Here is a 14484-nt window from a genome sequence, read left to right as displayed (position 1 = left end):
TTCATTTGCTGAGGAGAAAGAAAACTTTCAAACGAAACTTCCCGAAATTCAACTCAAGTATTTTTTCACAACACCATTTGAACACTTTACCATTCCCTCATTTCCTAAAAACACTGCAGCTTATTTTAGTGCATACATATTCTAAATCATATAGATTGGGAATTTAAACTAGTAAATTACTAGGGGAAAATAAGTCTTAATTAAAATTTTCAGTCCTTACACAGAACACATTCAGAAGTGAACACATCTATCAAATAGTACGCTGTTACTACTTTCATTCTTATGCAAAAACCATCTCACTGTACGTGTAATTGAAGTGACTTGACATCCTGAAGCCTGCCTCTCCGGGGGTAACTTGAAGGAGGACATCGGCTCACAGGGAAGTCCTGAGTCGCCACTCCCTGTATTTAAGCCTTGTCAAAACTTCATTGAAAGAGAACAAGTCAACTGAATGCCTGAAACATTACATTTGTTCTAAGTATGTCATTCTGAAGTTCGATTTTTAAAAGCTGAATTGTTCTGACAGAATTCAGAACAGAATTCCACTTTTTCCAGTGTTCTCTCTCTTCCTTTAAAATAAGCAGCTTAGGCCAACTCTAAGTCTGATGACGGCCAGCATCTCCCACTTCCTATCTTCCTCCCCGCCACACTCTCCCTTCAAACTTTCCAATTTAAGCGTCAGGATAAAGTGTGGCCCTGTGCTAGCTTATTTTTAGAGATAATTTAATCCAAGCGAGATAGTTGGGATATTTTCCGCAGGCTTGAAAAACAGCTTAATTTCTCTGATTACTGACTATTTAAAATAAAACAAAAAAGAAACCAAGCACACTTAATACTGAAATGGAGCTTACCTTAGAGCCGCGTTCATTAAAGATTATTTCTACATCTAGGATTTTGCCAAACTGCTGCAGAGACAAAAATAAAAAGTTATTTATGGTCAGCTTTTCACGCACACACTTTACTTTCTTCTGAAAAAGGAATAGGCTTTTTTTTTTCCCTTTAAACTATTTATTTAACCTCTATGTTTCTACTTGTCCATAGGTCCCAATATCAGTTTCTGATTTTTCCGTATCACTGAGCCAATGATCTCCCCTTTTTCACTTTACGCACTCATGCACCATCCACCTCTATCTAGTAGAAGCTGTTTGCAGAAGATATTCAGTGCTACCCTATTACATGCTTCTTCACACGGACAGGAACTGTGGATTTTCCTAACTACATCTCTGATTGTTAAAATGTCTTAGTTTTAATAAGTAAATCCTAAGTAGAAAGATATACTATTGAAGGCTGTCTTTCTTTCCCTTTCTTTTTTTTTATTTATACAAGTAAATCATGTTCACTCTAAAAATTAGAAAACATAGATAAACAAAAGGGAAAACAGAAAATGAAGATCATCTGCAGTCTCACCATCTTTAACATTTGGGACACAGCCCTCCTGGCTTTTCCTAACACATATCACTAACAAGAGACATCTGACACACTACACACACTGCTTTTTAAAACTTTTTTTTAACTTATTATACTACAGACAACTTTCCAAGTCAATAAACATATATCTGTGTTATCATTTCTATAGGCTACATGCTATTTTCCATCATACTAAACATTCATAGACATTATGGATGATTCCATTTATTTGCCATTTTAATATTTCTGCAATGAACATCATCAAAAATATTTTAAATACTAACTTTGTTTTGCAATTAAATATTTTAACATTTGGACAATCAAACAAAGCTAAAAACTCAAAGCCTAAATAACTCTATTCTTAGGTAGCTCAACAGAGGGCTAGGGAGGGGCAAACATAAAACGCAGTAACTATGTGGAGGAGAGCCATATGTAAGGAGACAAAACCACCTGTCTTCCTTAACAGGTGATGAACTGAGTTGACAGGGACATGCAGTAAACCTCCAGATAACTCCTTGGCTCACTTCCCTCTGAGTACTGGACGGATATACCCAATTATCTGCTTCACTTGGATTTCAAACCAGACTTTGGGAAATGGAAAAAACTAAACAGTGAAAAGAGCAAAAGGGAAATCATGCTTTCTCATTGGGTTGAATCATTACTATCTTTATTTAAAAAAATGTATTAAGAGCCTACATTTTCTAGAGTAAGACTTTTGTATTTAATAGAAAGTTAGAAAAATCAAGGAAAGAAAATGTCTCATTTTAGGTAGGAGGGCATTTAATTTTATTTCTATGCCTATCCAAAAAACTAAGATTTGTATGGTGTCTATTTTAGAGTTTGTTGGGTTTCTTTTTTTTTACATTTTCTAATGTATCCTTAAAACATCCTTCTAGAGTAAAGCCTGCCTTCCTTTAATGGTTAAGGAAAATGAGGCTGAAAAAGAAGTTACCTGTCAAGGTTACAGAGCTAATAAAAAAAATGGAGCATGAAATCCCCTATTCTTTACCATTGTCCTTCTGAGTAACAGGCACTAACGACAAAGAAGACAGAGCAACTACGTATTCCTTGCAAGGAAATTTTTTTTTTTGCACTTTTTGCCTTATGGGAAGGGCATAATACATTTCAAGAAATCACCGATAACTGGCCGAGGCAGGTCTTCCATAGACACTATTTTTCTGACTCAAGAGAAAATGCACTTCTGACAGATGAGAATGGACTCCATTTTCACAGACGTCTAGCGATTAAGATTCCATGTTCCCTCTGGTAATTCAGGAGGGAACCTAATAGCTCACAGTGCTGGGAGGGTTCTGCTTAAACGTAACCTAAATTCTTTATGCTGCCCTTTATATTTTCCATGGCTCTCTTTTCTGTAGAGATGAAGAACAGTTGGCTACCATTTTCTGTGTAAAAACTCTTCAAGTACTTCAAAAACATCATTAAATCTCAACCCTAGCCTTGCCTTCAGTGTAAAAGACACATCCAGGTAGTCAGCCCTAAGCTCCAGGGTCTTATCGCCATGAAGTGGCCATAAGACTTAAGGAAGCGCATCTGCTCTCCTGACAAAGCACTAGGCAGCTGTACTAATAAAATCTTTAAAAAACTAATCATCTCTTAATCCTAGTTCAAGTTAAGAGTTTGGCCAAATTAAAACCAGCAACAACACATAAGCCCAGAAAAAAAATTAAGATTCTCAGTAGTCATTCACTTCCCAGTAACCTAAATCTTTGCTATTACACGTTGCTTTCATGATAGAGATTTCAGGAGGAAGTAAACAGCTGGAAGAACACGACAGAGAGAGCAAACTAACCTCCTAGCCTGATTTCAGACATTGCTCTTGACACTGCTGAGTTATGAGCAAAGAAGTAAAAACAAAATCCAGGTCCTATCTGCTCTCACAGGTATTATTTCCTTTAATTCATAACACTCAGAAAGGCAGGGACTGCTATGTTGTCCTGATTTTAGCTCTGGAAGTCTCACATCCCAAGAAACCGCGAGTCCCAGGCAAACCCAGCTGCAGTGACCTGTATGTGAGGACTTCAAGGCTAAGGTCTAAAACAGACCAGGCGGTAGGAAAAGTTCCTAAAGACTGCGGAAAACAGTGATTTACCTCAGGACCTTTCCTAGTGTATTGGCCGTTCTATCCTAAAATACTAATGACTAACAGTACATCGGTGGATTAAATTATATTTTAATTATAAAACCCACAAAAGGACTTCAGAGACTTACCCCAAACATCTGCCGGAGGTCCGGGTCCCGGAAGCGGAAAGGAATATTAGAGACATGGAGTCGTTTGGGTGTAGATTTACTCTCTGAATTTTCACTACTTTGTGTCTGTGATTGCTGGCCGTCTGTCTGTGCTCCCCCTTCTGTCTGCTAAGTAAAGAAATAAACATTGAATGAAAAATAAATACAGTTACTTCACAAGAATTATGTAAAATAAAGTCCTCCCATGCCAACTGTTCTCAGTGTCTTTAAGCAAACATTACAGTTGTCCTTTCAAAGAGAAAAAAACCCAAAGATGTTATTTATCTATGTTCAAAACACTGTAGTTTACAAACAAAATTTAGGTCTTTTGAACATTAACAGCACATCAGCAAATTAGGAGATAAAGATTAGGAGAAACACTAAGTGACCTGCCCACGGTCACACAGAGATGCATTAGGATAACTGAAGATTTAAAAACAGGACCATTATTCCTAGAGTCTTACAGAGCTTTCTGTTTTTGAGATCTTTCCATTTCGAAAATGAAGAGTCTGTTGTACTTAGTTGTGGAGGTCAATGCATTTTTTGTCTATTATTTCAGGAAATAAGGGAATATTTTTATATTTCATTCTCTCTAATAGTTGTAGAGTTGATGACTACTGGGTTACCAAAGCATTACCTTATTATTTATGAAGAGGAGACACCTAGTGACAACGGGCACTTGGCTTAAAAACTGATGCAGCGCCTCCGTCTGAAACCCACCTGCACTCTCCTCCCTGATTAGACCCCTCCTGCTAACTTCAGCACAGGGCAATGAACCTGCGTAGCCGAGAGCAATGCTGCATGTAGAAAACCGGTGGGCAAAGGCTTGACAGGCCCCTGACTAATCCACTACATGCACATAAATGCTAGATTTGTACACATCCATAGCTCAGGAGGAAACGTGAGGGTGGGTGTACAATTTTAATCATGAATCTCTTTTGCAACATCCTAGGCACGCATTCGCCTCATTTTTTTTCAATAAATCCTCAAAAAAGTTGCTGTGTTGAGAAATACTTTCGATAAACATCTAACGGGTGTGATACATTCTAGGCATTCAAAACCATTTATTTTGAAGTATTCACGTGGCAATTTAAGAATCTTATGTTTTAGTGTCCCCTGTGAAGTGTGCGCCAAACCAGATGGCTCGCCGAGCTGATTAAACCAAGATACTCTTCAAACAGGAGTGGAACTTGCTGTGCCTATTATCTCAACTGAGTTAGAACCGGGTCCCTAACAGATTCTTCTGGGTGACACAGAATGGATCCTTCCCTTTGACCCAATGTTCAGCTAAAAGAAACCGAATCACAGATACTTCTGGCTCAGCGATGTTAGCAACTGTCTTGAAATGAAGTTTGAGATGTTAAAATATAAAGGATAATCAGGAATAAACTCCACATGAATATCAGCTTTCCAAGTGTCAATGTAAATGATGGCAGCTTTTATCTCATTCCATTCAGGCCTTGCAGATGGCTTAAACGCGCAATGATTCATATGATGTAAAAATAGCAGAAAAAGGAAGAGCCATGAAGCAATGTCCTGCGAAAGTGTCAGGTTTTCAATCATCAATCTGGGCACGATGCAGACTAAAGAAAACAAATTCCACTCAAAGATGAAACTCACTAAAGTTACTAAAACAGTATCACGGACACCAAAGCAAAAAGCAATACGCATGAGCATCAATTACAGCTAATGCTCATTCAGGCACCTTCAAACTTGCCCCTCACATCTCACAGCTGGATCGCACGAAACTCCTTCTTCCAGCAAACTTTCAAACCACTAGATCTGAGCTGCAGGGTGATAGTATATCACTCTGAAGAAAGTTAAAAACACTGATTCTAGCTCCAAACCACTGTTTTATATTTAACTTACGTATGTAGTCCAGGCAATCTGTAACACCGTACGTGAGGTGGCAGGATAAATGAAAACTAATGACTACTTCAAAGTATGTTGCCTGAGGTGCTCATTTGTTGCTCTTGAGAGTTTTTTACAGCCCTGAAGACACAAGTTAAGAAGAAGTTTGGAAGCTAGACTGGTTAATTTTCCAGCCTTGGAGTGAACACCTACATTTTTTAAAAGCATGAAATCTTTAATCCTAGGGAGACTTGGCAAGTGGAAAAAGTGAACTATCATTTCTAAAATTCTCAAGCCTTCTGATTTAACGTAAATTTTACAATTGAAGTTTAACATACAAATGTACTAATCATATGCATACAGTTTGAATGAATTTTCACGAAGAAAATACATCCATGTAACCATTACATCCATGTAATCAAATTAGATCAAGCAGCAGAACTTCAGGTGCACCTTCAGGCCCACTCCAGTCACCTGTCGCCACCCTGACTCCTAACGCCATAGATTAGTTTTGTCATTTTTGAACTTAAAAAAAAAAAAAAGGAATCATACAGATGTATTCTTCCGTGTCTAGCTTCTTTTACACATTGTGTTTGTGTAACACACACACTGTGTTCTAACTCGTCATTCTTCCATTTTATAAACATACAGAATTTACTTGAGCCGCTTCCAGGTTTTGGCTATCAAGAATAGCGTCCCTATGAATATTCTTGTTATGTGTCTTCTGGTGCACACAAGCAGGCATTTCTTTTGGGTGTACATACATCTAGGAGTGGATCTGCTGGGTTAGGGCTGTGTGTAAGTTCAGCCTTACCGATAACGTACGTTTTCCAAAGTGGCTGCACTAACTTCTACTGCCACCGACTGTGTATGAGAGGCCTTAATATTGTCCTTTTCATTTTAACTAGAGGTAGTGGCATCATATTGTGGCTTTAATTGGCTGTCCTCTCTTCAAGACTAAGATCCTTTCTTCTTCCCACTTACACAATTTTATTGAAAAATGGGAATTCTCTGTAAAATAGCAACTATTTCTTCACTGCATACTATATGACAGACCTTTATTTAAGCCTTTTAATAATCTTTAGTATTTAAACAGTGTTTTGTATTTGCCAGACAGCGGCCTAAGTATTTTATATATTTTAATTAATGTAATTCTTTCAACAACGCTAACAGTAGGTACAATTTATTTTTAAACTGAGAACATAGTAGGCACTACTTTTTACCCCACTTTTCAGATGAGGAGTCTGAGGAATAGAAAGATTGCCTAAGCCATGGAACGGGGATTCAAACACAGGCAGTCTGGCTGCAGGGTAAATGTCCTTAACCACTATATTGTATTGTACTTTACATGGATTATTTTCTTTAATCCTCATAATAATCTTGAGGCTGGTATTACTATTATCCCCAATTGACAGAGGCAGAAACTAAGGCACAGAGAGGTCAAGTTAGTTGCCCAAGGTCACATAGTAAGTGGCAGAGTGGGAATTCAAAACCAGGCAGCCCAATGACATGTGCTAAACTGCCTCCTTTCCAGCAGCGAGCCCACGCTCTCCTCTGTGCTTCTCAACAGGAGTGAGAACACGCGTCGATCCCGGTCTCTCACTTTTTCAGGACCCTCACCTGAAGGAGCAAGACTCTTCTGCAATGGAGGGAGGCATGGGGGTAAGGGACAAGGCCGGGGACAGTTCTACAGGAGGTGACATGCATTCTACAGCCTGAGGGAAGAGGGGCAGGTCAGGTCACAAAGGGAGAAAAAGGAGAGGAAAGAAAATCAGCAAAAGCACATTGACATCTGCGAAGGCAAAAAGCCAGAGGACCGCTAAGCTGGCACTGCAAGGGGCTGGAGAGCAGATCTCTGTCCGTAGCGCACACAGGAACTGGGAAACGCATGTGGGATGCGGGTAAATGAGATCCCATTTCCCATTCGACAGTCGCAGTTTTAAGTTTACCTCACTACAGACTGCTCATTGTTGAAACACACAAATCGGAGAGAAAAGTAAATAAAAGTTTTTAGGCTACATGTTTGTGAAAGGTGGACAGTTAAACTGTTCTGAGAAAAACCTCGGTCAGTATAGCACTGGCTTGCTTTATTTTCTATTGTAAGCTGCTGAGCAACTTTATTCACTGTGTAAAAAACCTCCCCAGGTTCTGTTGTTCCCTTCTGTGGCCATTTTCCGACCTAATTTACTTACTGGGCAGGGGATGAAACGGAGGAGGCTGCAGACTGTGCACTGAGAGAGTAGAGCGCGGACGGGCAGCAGCACTGCTCGATGCAGCCGTGGACTGAAGCTGCACATCCACACTTTAAACAACTCGGCTTCCCTGTCAACACTGCAGAGGGCTCAGGGCCTTGTACACTGAAGAGCAAATGGATTTTTGTCTCAAAACCTCATTCTAGAAATGAAGACTAAAAATGTTTTGATGAACTCAAACTTTTAAAATTCTTATAACTGGGAAGTGGGTTAATTTTTCTGACTCCCCTACGAAACAACGGAAATATTTTAACTATTTATACATTGTGAACAAATGGTCCACTATGCTCTGAAAGAGAATTCTGGGTAGTACAAGATGAAGTATTACTTTCCAAGTCTTTATCCTAAGACAATATATAACCTGAGACACTAAGGAATCTCTTGATTAACTCAGAAATAATATTTTGACTTATGGATTATCCATTTTCTTCAATATTTATTTCTCCTTTTGTTTTCTGGGATGTCTTCATTTCTTATTTTCACCTCTGTGAGGCTGAAGGGGAAAAAGAGGAAGAGGAAATTCAATTTAGCACAGTAAATTTCTTGAGAATCTGATTTATGTCTGAAAACATCTACTAAACCAACCCATTGTAATGATAGTTTGGGTATAGAAATGTAGGTTGAAAAAACCTTCCTTTAGAATTTTGAAGGCAACTCTCAACTGGTCTAGCTTCCACTGTTGCTGCTGAGAAACCCTAAGGCATTATGATTCCTGTCTCCTTATATGTGACTTTTCCCCCATTCTCTCTGGTTTGTAGACTATCCAAATACATCTAGTGCTGTAAAATTTCATAGTCATATGCCTTAATTGGTTTATTTTATTTTGATTTATTTTGCTGGGACTTGTGCGGCCTCTCCTAAGTTGGAAATTAATGTCCTTCAGTCCTGGGACATCTTCCTGAATTATTTCGCTGATGATTCCTACTCTCTATATTTTGTCCTTCTCTCTTTCTAGAGCTTGTATTACTAGATATTAAATCCTCTGGATTTGTCCTCTAATTTTCTTATCTCTTTCTTGTATTTCCCGTCTCTCTGCCCTTTGGCTCTATTTTCTGGGATATAGGTTCTTAATTCCTTATCTGAAAACTCTGGGGCCAAATGGACATCAGAATTCAGAATTTTACGATTTTAGAAAGGCATGGTGCATAACCCATAAAGTAACACCTTCGGTGAGACTTAAGGCAGTGATATTTCTTTAGCAAAGTATGTGCATATTCACATAAATGGCATAAAGACTACATATAGGTTGTGAGTTTTGCTGTAAACTTGGGAAAACATCATTTGGTTTTCAGAACTTTTTGGATCTTAGAATTGTGGACAAGAGACTGCAGACTTCTGTTTCTTCAATCCCATCTTCCAGCCCTCCCATAAAGTTTGTCCATCTTGTTGCGAGGTGTTTAATTTCAGGGGCTTTTCTTCTTCTCTGAACCCCTCACTCCCCACCCCCTTTAATCTAGCATTTCATTCTTGTTTAGTGGACGTAACATATTCTCTTATCTCTCTGAGGATATAATTATTGCCTTGGTAGTTTTTTGGGGGAAAGGATTCTTTTTCTACCCAATGTCTTTTCTTGTTTTTGTTCCCTACCTTTCACGCTGTAAGTTTTCCTCAGGTATCTAGTAGTCCTTGGTTGTCTGCTCATAATTAAGAACTGAGAGGAGAGGGTAGCTGAAAACTGACCAGAAGTTCTGAGTGGGTGGGGTGGAGGGGCTTGATGACTTTGTGACTCTTCTCGGTTCAGTGAGGTAAGCAATCTGTTGGGGACTCCCCTCACTTGTGCATCTTTCAGTCCTTCCTCTTGAGTTAGGTTCTCCAGAGAATAGTTGTCCAATCTCCTAACTGGAGGCATCATTTTCTGAAACTTTGGTGGCACAAATGGAATTATTTCTCAGCTTTCCCCCACTACTGGCTGAGGGGTAAGCTTATTTGGGTAGGCTAAGTCAGTTACTAATTCGCCATCCACTTTCTAGTTTCCAAAATTATTAATTCTCCTGTTCTTGGTTTGTATTCCTAAAAACGCACAGACACAAGAAACATTTACTGGATTTTTGGAGGAGGCAAAATTAGATGGGTGTATTCAAAAGTTACCTGGAACTAATAGTAAGTGTTTAATAAAATCTTATAATGCTGCATGCACATATTTTAATGAAGGCAGAAAAATAGGGCAATATGACCTTTGTTTATTTTGAGCTGACACGTATGATATTTTGGGAGATACTGCTTTCAAAATACCCTTTGTATCTCAAGAGAAGAGCCAGCATTACAGCCTTCTCCAATGCAAACATGAAAGGCTGTGGGAGAACAAGCAGAGACCTGGGAAATGAGACACGGTTATCAGTCAACAGCAAGTCGTTAAATACAAAGTTTTTTCCTTTCTTTGTTCTTTAGAGCCTGGAACTACTTCAGATATAAGCTGAGGATAATTAAACTATCTTGGGATAAGGAGGCATGACAACTAACTGCAACATGGGATCCTGAATTGGATTCAGAAAAGAAAAACGGACATTAGTGGAAAAACTGGTAAAATTTGGATAAGGTCTATATTTTACCTAATAGTATTATACCAACATTTCTTATTGCCTAGTTTAGAAAATTGTACCATGTCTACGTAAGATGTTGACATTAGGGGAAGTTAAGTGAAAGGTATACAGAAACTTTCTGTCCTACTGTCACAACTCTGAGTCTAAAATTATTTCAAAATAAAAAATTTTTTAAAAAGGAAAAAGTATTTTTGGATGTAAGATTCTAAACCCTATAGAACATTAAAACACAAAGAGCGTTTAGCTGCTTTAACGACTGCACACAGGCACAACTGTAGATAGCTGTGTGCGTCTGTATTTAATGTGAGGGTTGGACCACTTATAAAAGTCAGAAATGGGCTCCAAAGTCCATTCCTTCCAAATTACTGGCATGGTGAAGGAACAAACTCTATTTAATCTAATATTACTATTATCTATTCCCAAATTAGAAAGTTTAATTTGTAAATTTCTTTTATTTACAAAAGCTCAGTCAAGTGAAGCTTCATCTCCTACAGCATTTTCCCTAAAGATCTCATCGTTTTAAGAACAAAAATATAAATGATTCCTAGTTGGATTCAATTTTTTTTGGATGGGGCTGGTCTTCAGTCAAGGTTTAAGGGAATCCTCATCATTGAATGAATTAGACATTTTCACAATGTTACAAAGTCAGTCACATATACCACAAAGGAAATGGTCCTGAAAACTGCGAAATTCAAGACTGAACTTATTGAAAGGGTAGTAGATATTTCTATTAATAGCTAAAAGTAGAGCTGCCACGTGAATTGCCACACAATTCATATACATTTGAAATTAGGCAGTTATGAACAAAGTTTTCATTTGGGAAGATTCACATTGGTTCTGTTAAAGGAACCAGACTGGGCTCAAGATGGAGTTGCTCATGTTAAGCCCCAAGTTAGCAAATCGAAACTTAACAGTCTATGCGCAGCTCTTCCAAAGAAAGGCCTAGGTCATCCAATCAGCATTGCCTGCTCAGCACAAGGCACCTGACCCGACTCCAAGACTTCCCTCTGCTCCATATAAGGAAGCTAACCCTGCTCGACCCAACCAGCAAATGCCCAGTATAATTTCCTTCTTCCTACTCCCTTCTACTTATAAAATCTCTTGCCTGTACAGCTCTTCAGAGCTCCTTTCTATCTGCTGGACTGGATGGTATCCCATTCATGAATCACTGAATAAAGCCAGTAAGATCTTTGTAATTTATTCAGTTGAGTTTTGCTCTTTAACAGTTTAAAATTTGCATGAAAGTGAAATGTCATTAATTTTTCTATATCACACTATTCCAAATATGAATCATTCAAATTCGTATAAAATAACACTGCAATGTATTTTATACCCAAGAAAATCTAATGGAAAGATTATTGCCCAAAATAGCTTTAAATGCATCTAAAGGACGTGTGTGTGTACATGCTTCAAAAATCATAGAGCAATGCATACCAAAGGGTGGAATGCCAGTTCTGCAGAAGGTTAACTGGTATTTTGTAGAAAACGGGTTTCATAGTCAAATAAATTTGCAAAATACAGGCATATCTTGGAGATACTGTGGGTTCAGTTCCAGACCACTACAATAATGCAAATATCGCAATAAAGCAAGTCACACAAATTTTTTGGTTTTCCAGGGCATATAAAAGTTATGTTTACACCATATTGCAGTCTAAGTGTACAATAGCATTACATATAAAAAACAATGTACATACCTTAACTAAAAAAACTTTATTGCTACAAAATGCTATCACCTGAGCCTTCAGTGAGTTGTAATGCTTTTGCTGGTGGAGGGTCTTTCCTTGATGTTGATGGCTGCTGACTGATCAGGGCAGTGGCTGCTGAAAGCTGGAGCGGCTGTGGTAATTTCTTAAAACAAGACAGTGAAATTTGCCTCATCAATCAACTCTCCATTTCACGAACGATTTCTCTGTATCATGCGACACTGTTTGGTGGCATTTGTACCCAGAGTAGCACTTCTTTCCAAGTTGGAGCCAATCCTCTCAAACCCTGCTGCTGCTTTATCAACTAAGTTTACGTAACATTCTAAATCCTTTGTTGTCACTTCAAGAATCTTCACAGCATCTTCACCAAGAAACCACTCAAGAAACCACTTTCTGGGGCTGGCCCTGTGGCTGGGTGGTTAAGTTCACATACTCCACTCTGGCAGCCCAGGGTTTCGCAGGTTTGGATCCTGGGCGCGGACATGGCACCGCTCATCAGGCCATGCTGAGGCAGCGTCCTACATGCCACAACCAGAGGAACTCACAACTAGAATATACAACTATGTACTGGGAAACTTTTGGGAGGAGGAGAAGAAGAAGAAGAAGACAAAAGATTGGCAACAGTTGTCAGCTCAGGTCCCAATCTTTAAAAAAAAAAAGAAAGAAACCACTTTCTTTGCTCATCCCTAAGCAGCAACTCCTCATCTGTTAAAGTTTGATCATGAGATTGTAGCAATTCAGTCACATCTTCAGGCTCCACTTCTAATTCTACTTCTCTTGCTGTTTCCACCATATCTGCTGTTACTTCCTCCACTCAAGTCGTGAATCCCTCAAAGTCATCCATGAAGGCTGGAATCAACTTCTTCTAAACTCTTGTTAACGTTGATACTTTGTCTCTTCCCACGAATCAGGAATGTTCTTAATAGAATGTTCTTAATGGCGAATCCTTTCCAGAAGGTTTTCAATTTACTTTGCCCAGATCCACCAGAAGAATCACTATCTATGGCAGCTGTGGCCCTACGAAATGTATTTCTTAAATAATAAGACTTAAAGGTCACAATTAAACCTTGATCCATGCACTGCAGAATGGATGTTGTGTTAGCAGGCATGAAAACAACATTAATCTCAATGTACATCTCCATCAGAGCTCTTGGGTGATTAGGTGCATTATCAATGAGCAGTAATATTTTGAAAGGAATCTTTTTTCCTGAGTAGGTCTCAATAGTGGGCTTAAAATATTCAGTAAACCATATTGTAAACAGATGTGCTGTTATCCAAGCTTTGTTCTTCATTTATAGAGCACAGCAGAGTAGATTCAGCATAATTCTTAAGGGCCCTAAGCTTTTTGGAATTGTAAATGAGCACTGGCTTCAACTTAAAGTCACCAGCTGCATTAGCCCCTAACAAGAGAGTCAGCCTGTCCTTGGAAGCCAGGCATTGACTTCTCCTCTCTAGCTATGAAAGTCCTAGATGGCTGCTTCTTCCAACAGAAGGTAGTTTTGTCTACACTGAAAATCCGCTGTTTAGTGTACCCACCTCCATTAACTCTAGGTCTTCTGGAGAACTTCTGCAGCTTCCACATGAGCACTGGCTGCTTCCCCTCGCACTTCTATGTCATGGAGACGGCTTCTTTCCTTGAACCACATGAACCAACCTCTGCTAACTGCAAATTTTTCTTCTGCCACTTTCTCCCCTCTCTCAGCCTTCACAGAACTGAAGAGAGTTAGGGCCTTGCTCTGGATTAGGCTTTGGCATAAGGGAATGTTGTGGCTGGTTTGATCTTCTATCCAGACCACTGAAACTTTCTCTGTATCAGCAATAAAGCTGTTTCACTTTCTTATCATTCATGGGCTCACTGGGGTAGCATTTTTAATTTCCCGCAAGAACTTTTCCTTTGCATTCACAACTTGGCTAACTGGTACAAGAGGGCTAGTTTTCCACCCATCTCAGCTTTCGACATGCCTCCCTCACTAATCTTAATTACTTCCAGCTTTTAACTTAAAGTGAGATGTGTGACTCTTCCTTTTGCTTGACCGCTTATGAGGTCATTGTAGGGTTATTAATTAGCCTAATTTCAATACTGTTGTATCTTAGGAATAGGTAGGCCCAAGGAGAGGGAGAGAGATGAGGCAATGGCTGGTTGGCAGAGCAGTCAGAACATACCTTTCTCGATTAAGTTTACTGTCTTAGATGGGTGTGGTTCATGGCATCTCAAAACAATTACAATAGTAACGTCAAAGATCATTAACCACAGATCATCCTAATAAATATAATACTAATGAAAAAATTTGAAATATTGTGAGAATTATCAAAATGTGACACAGAGACATGAAGTGAGCAAATGCTGTTGGAAAAACGGTGTTGACAGACTTTCTTGATGCAGGGTTGCCACAAACCTTCAATTTGTAGAAAAATGCAATATCTGTGAAATGCAATAAAGTAAAGCATAATAAAACGAGGCATGCTTGTACTGGACTAAACAAA

General features: G+C 38.9%; 1 protein-coding gene across 50 annotated transcripts in view; it reads right to left on the bottom strand.

Annotated features, from left to right (window-relative positions):
• The window catches only part of RBFOX2 (RNA binding fox-1 homolog 2), a 264721-nt gene that overhangs the window by 36476 nt on the left and 213761 nt on the right, over positions 1–14484 (bottom strand). For 32 of the 50 annotated variants that reach the window (XR_011502613.1, XR_011502614.1, XM_044780569.2 and 29 more), the window contains 2 exons: positions 3637–3783; positions 852–905 (listed from right to left, as the gene is read on the bottom strand). Coding sequence is in view for 48 of the 50 variants with exons in the window: in XM_044780569.2 (XP_044636504.1) it covers positions 852–905; positions 3637–3783 (201 nt within the window). In the remaining 2 variants the exon portion in view is untranslated. The remainder of the gene's footprint in view (positions 1–851; positions 906–3636; positions 3784–14484) is intronic. The other 18 variants (XM_044780574.2, XM_044780576.2, XM_070506962.1 and 15 more) reach the window with 1 other exon arrangement.

Source organism: Equus asinus, chromosome 4, assembly GCF_041296235.1.
Source record: "Equus asinus isolate D_3611 breed Donkey chromosome 4, EquAss-T2T_v2, whole genome shotgun sequence".
NCBI lineage: Eukaryota > Metazoa > Chordata > Mammalia > Perissodactyla > Equidae > Equus > Equus asinus.
Note: the sequence above shows the minus strand (reverse complement) of the source record. Positions and strands in the feature narration are given on the sequence as shown.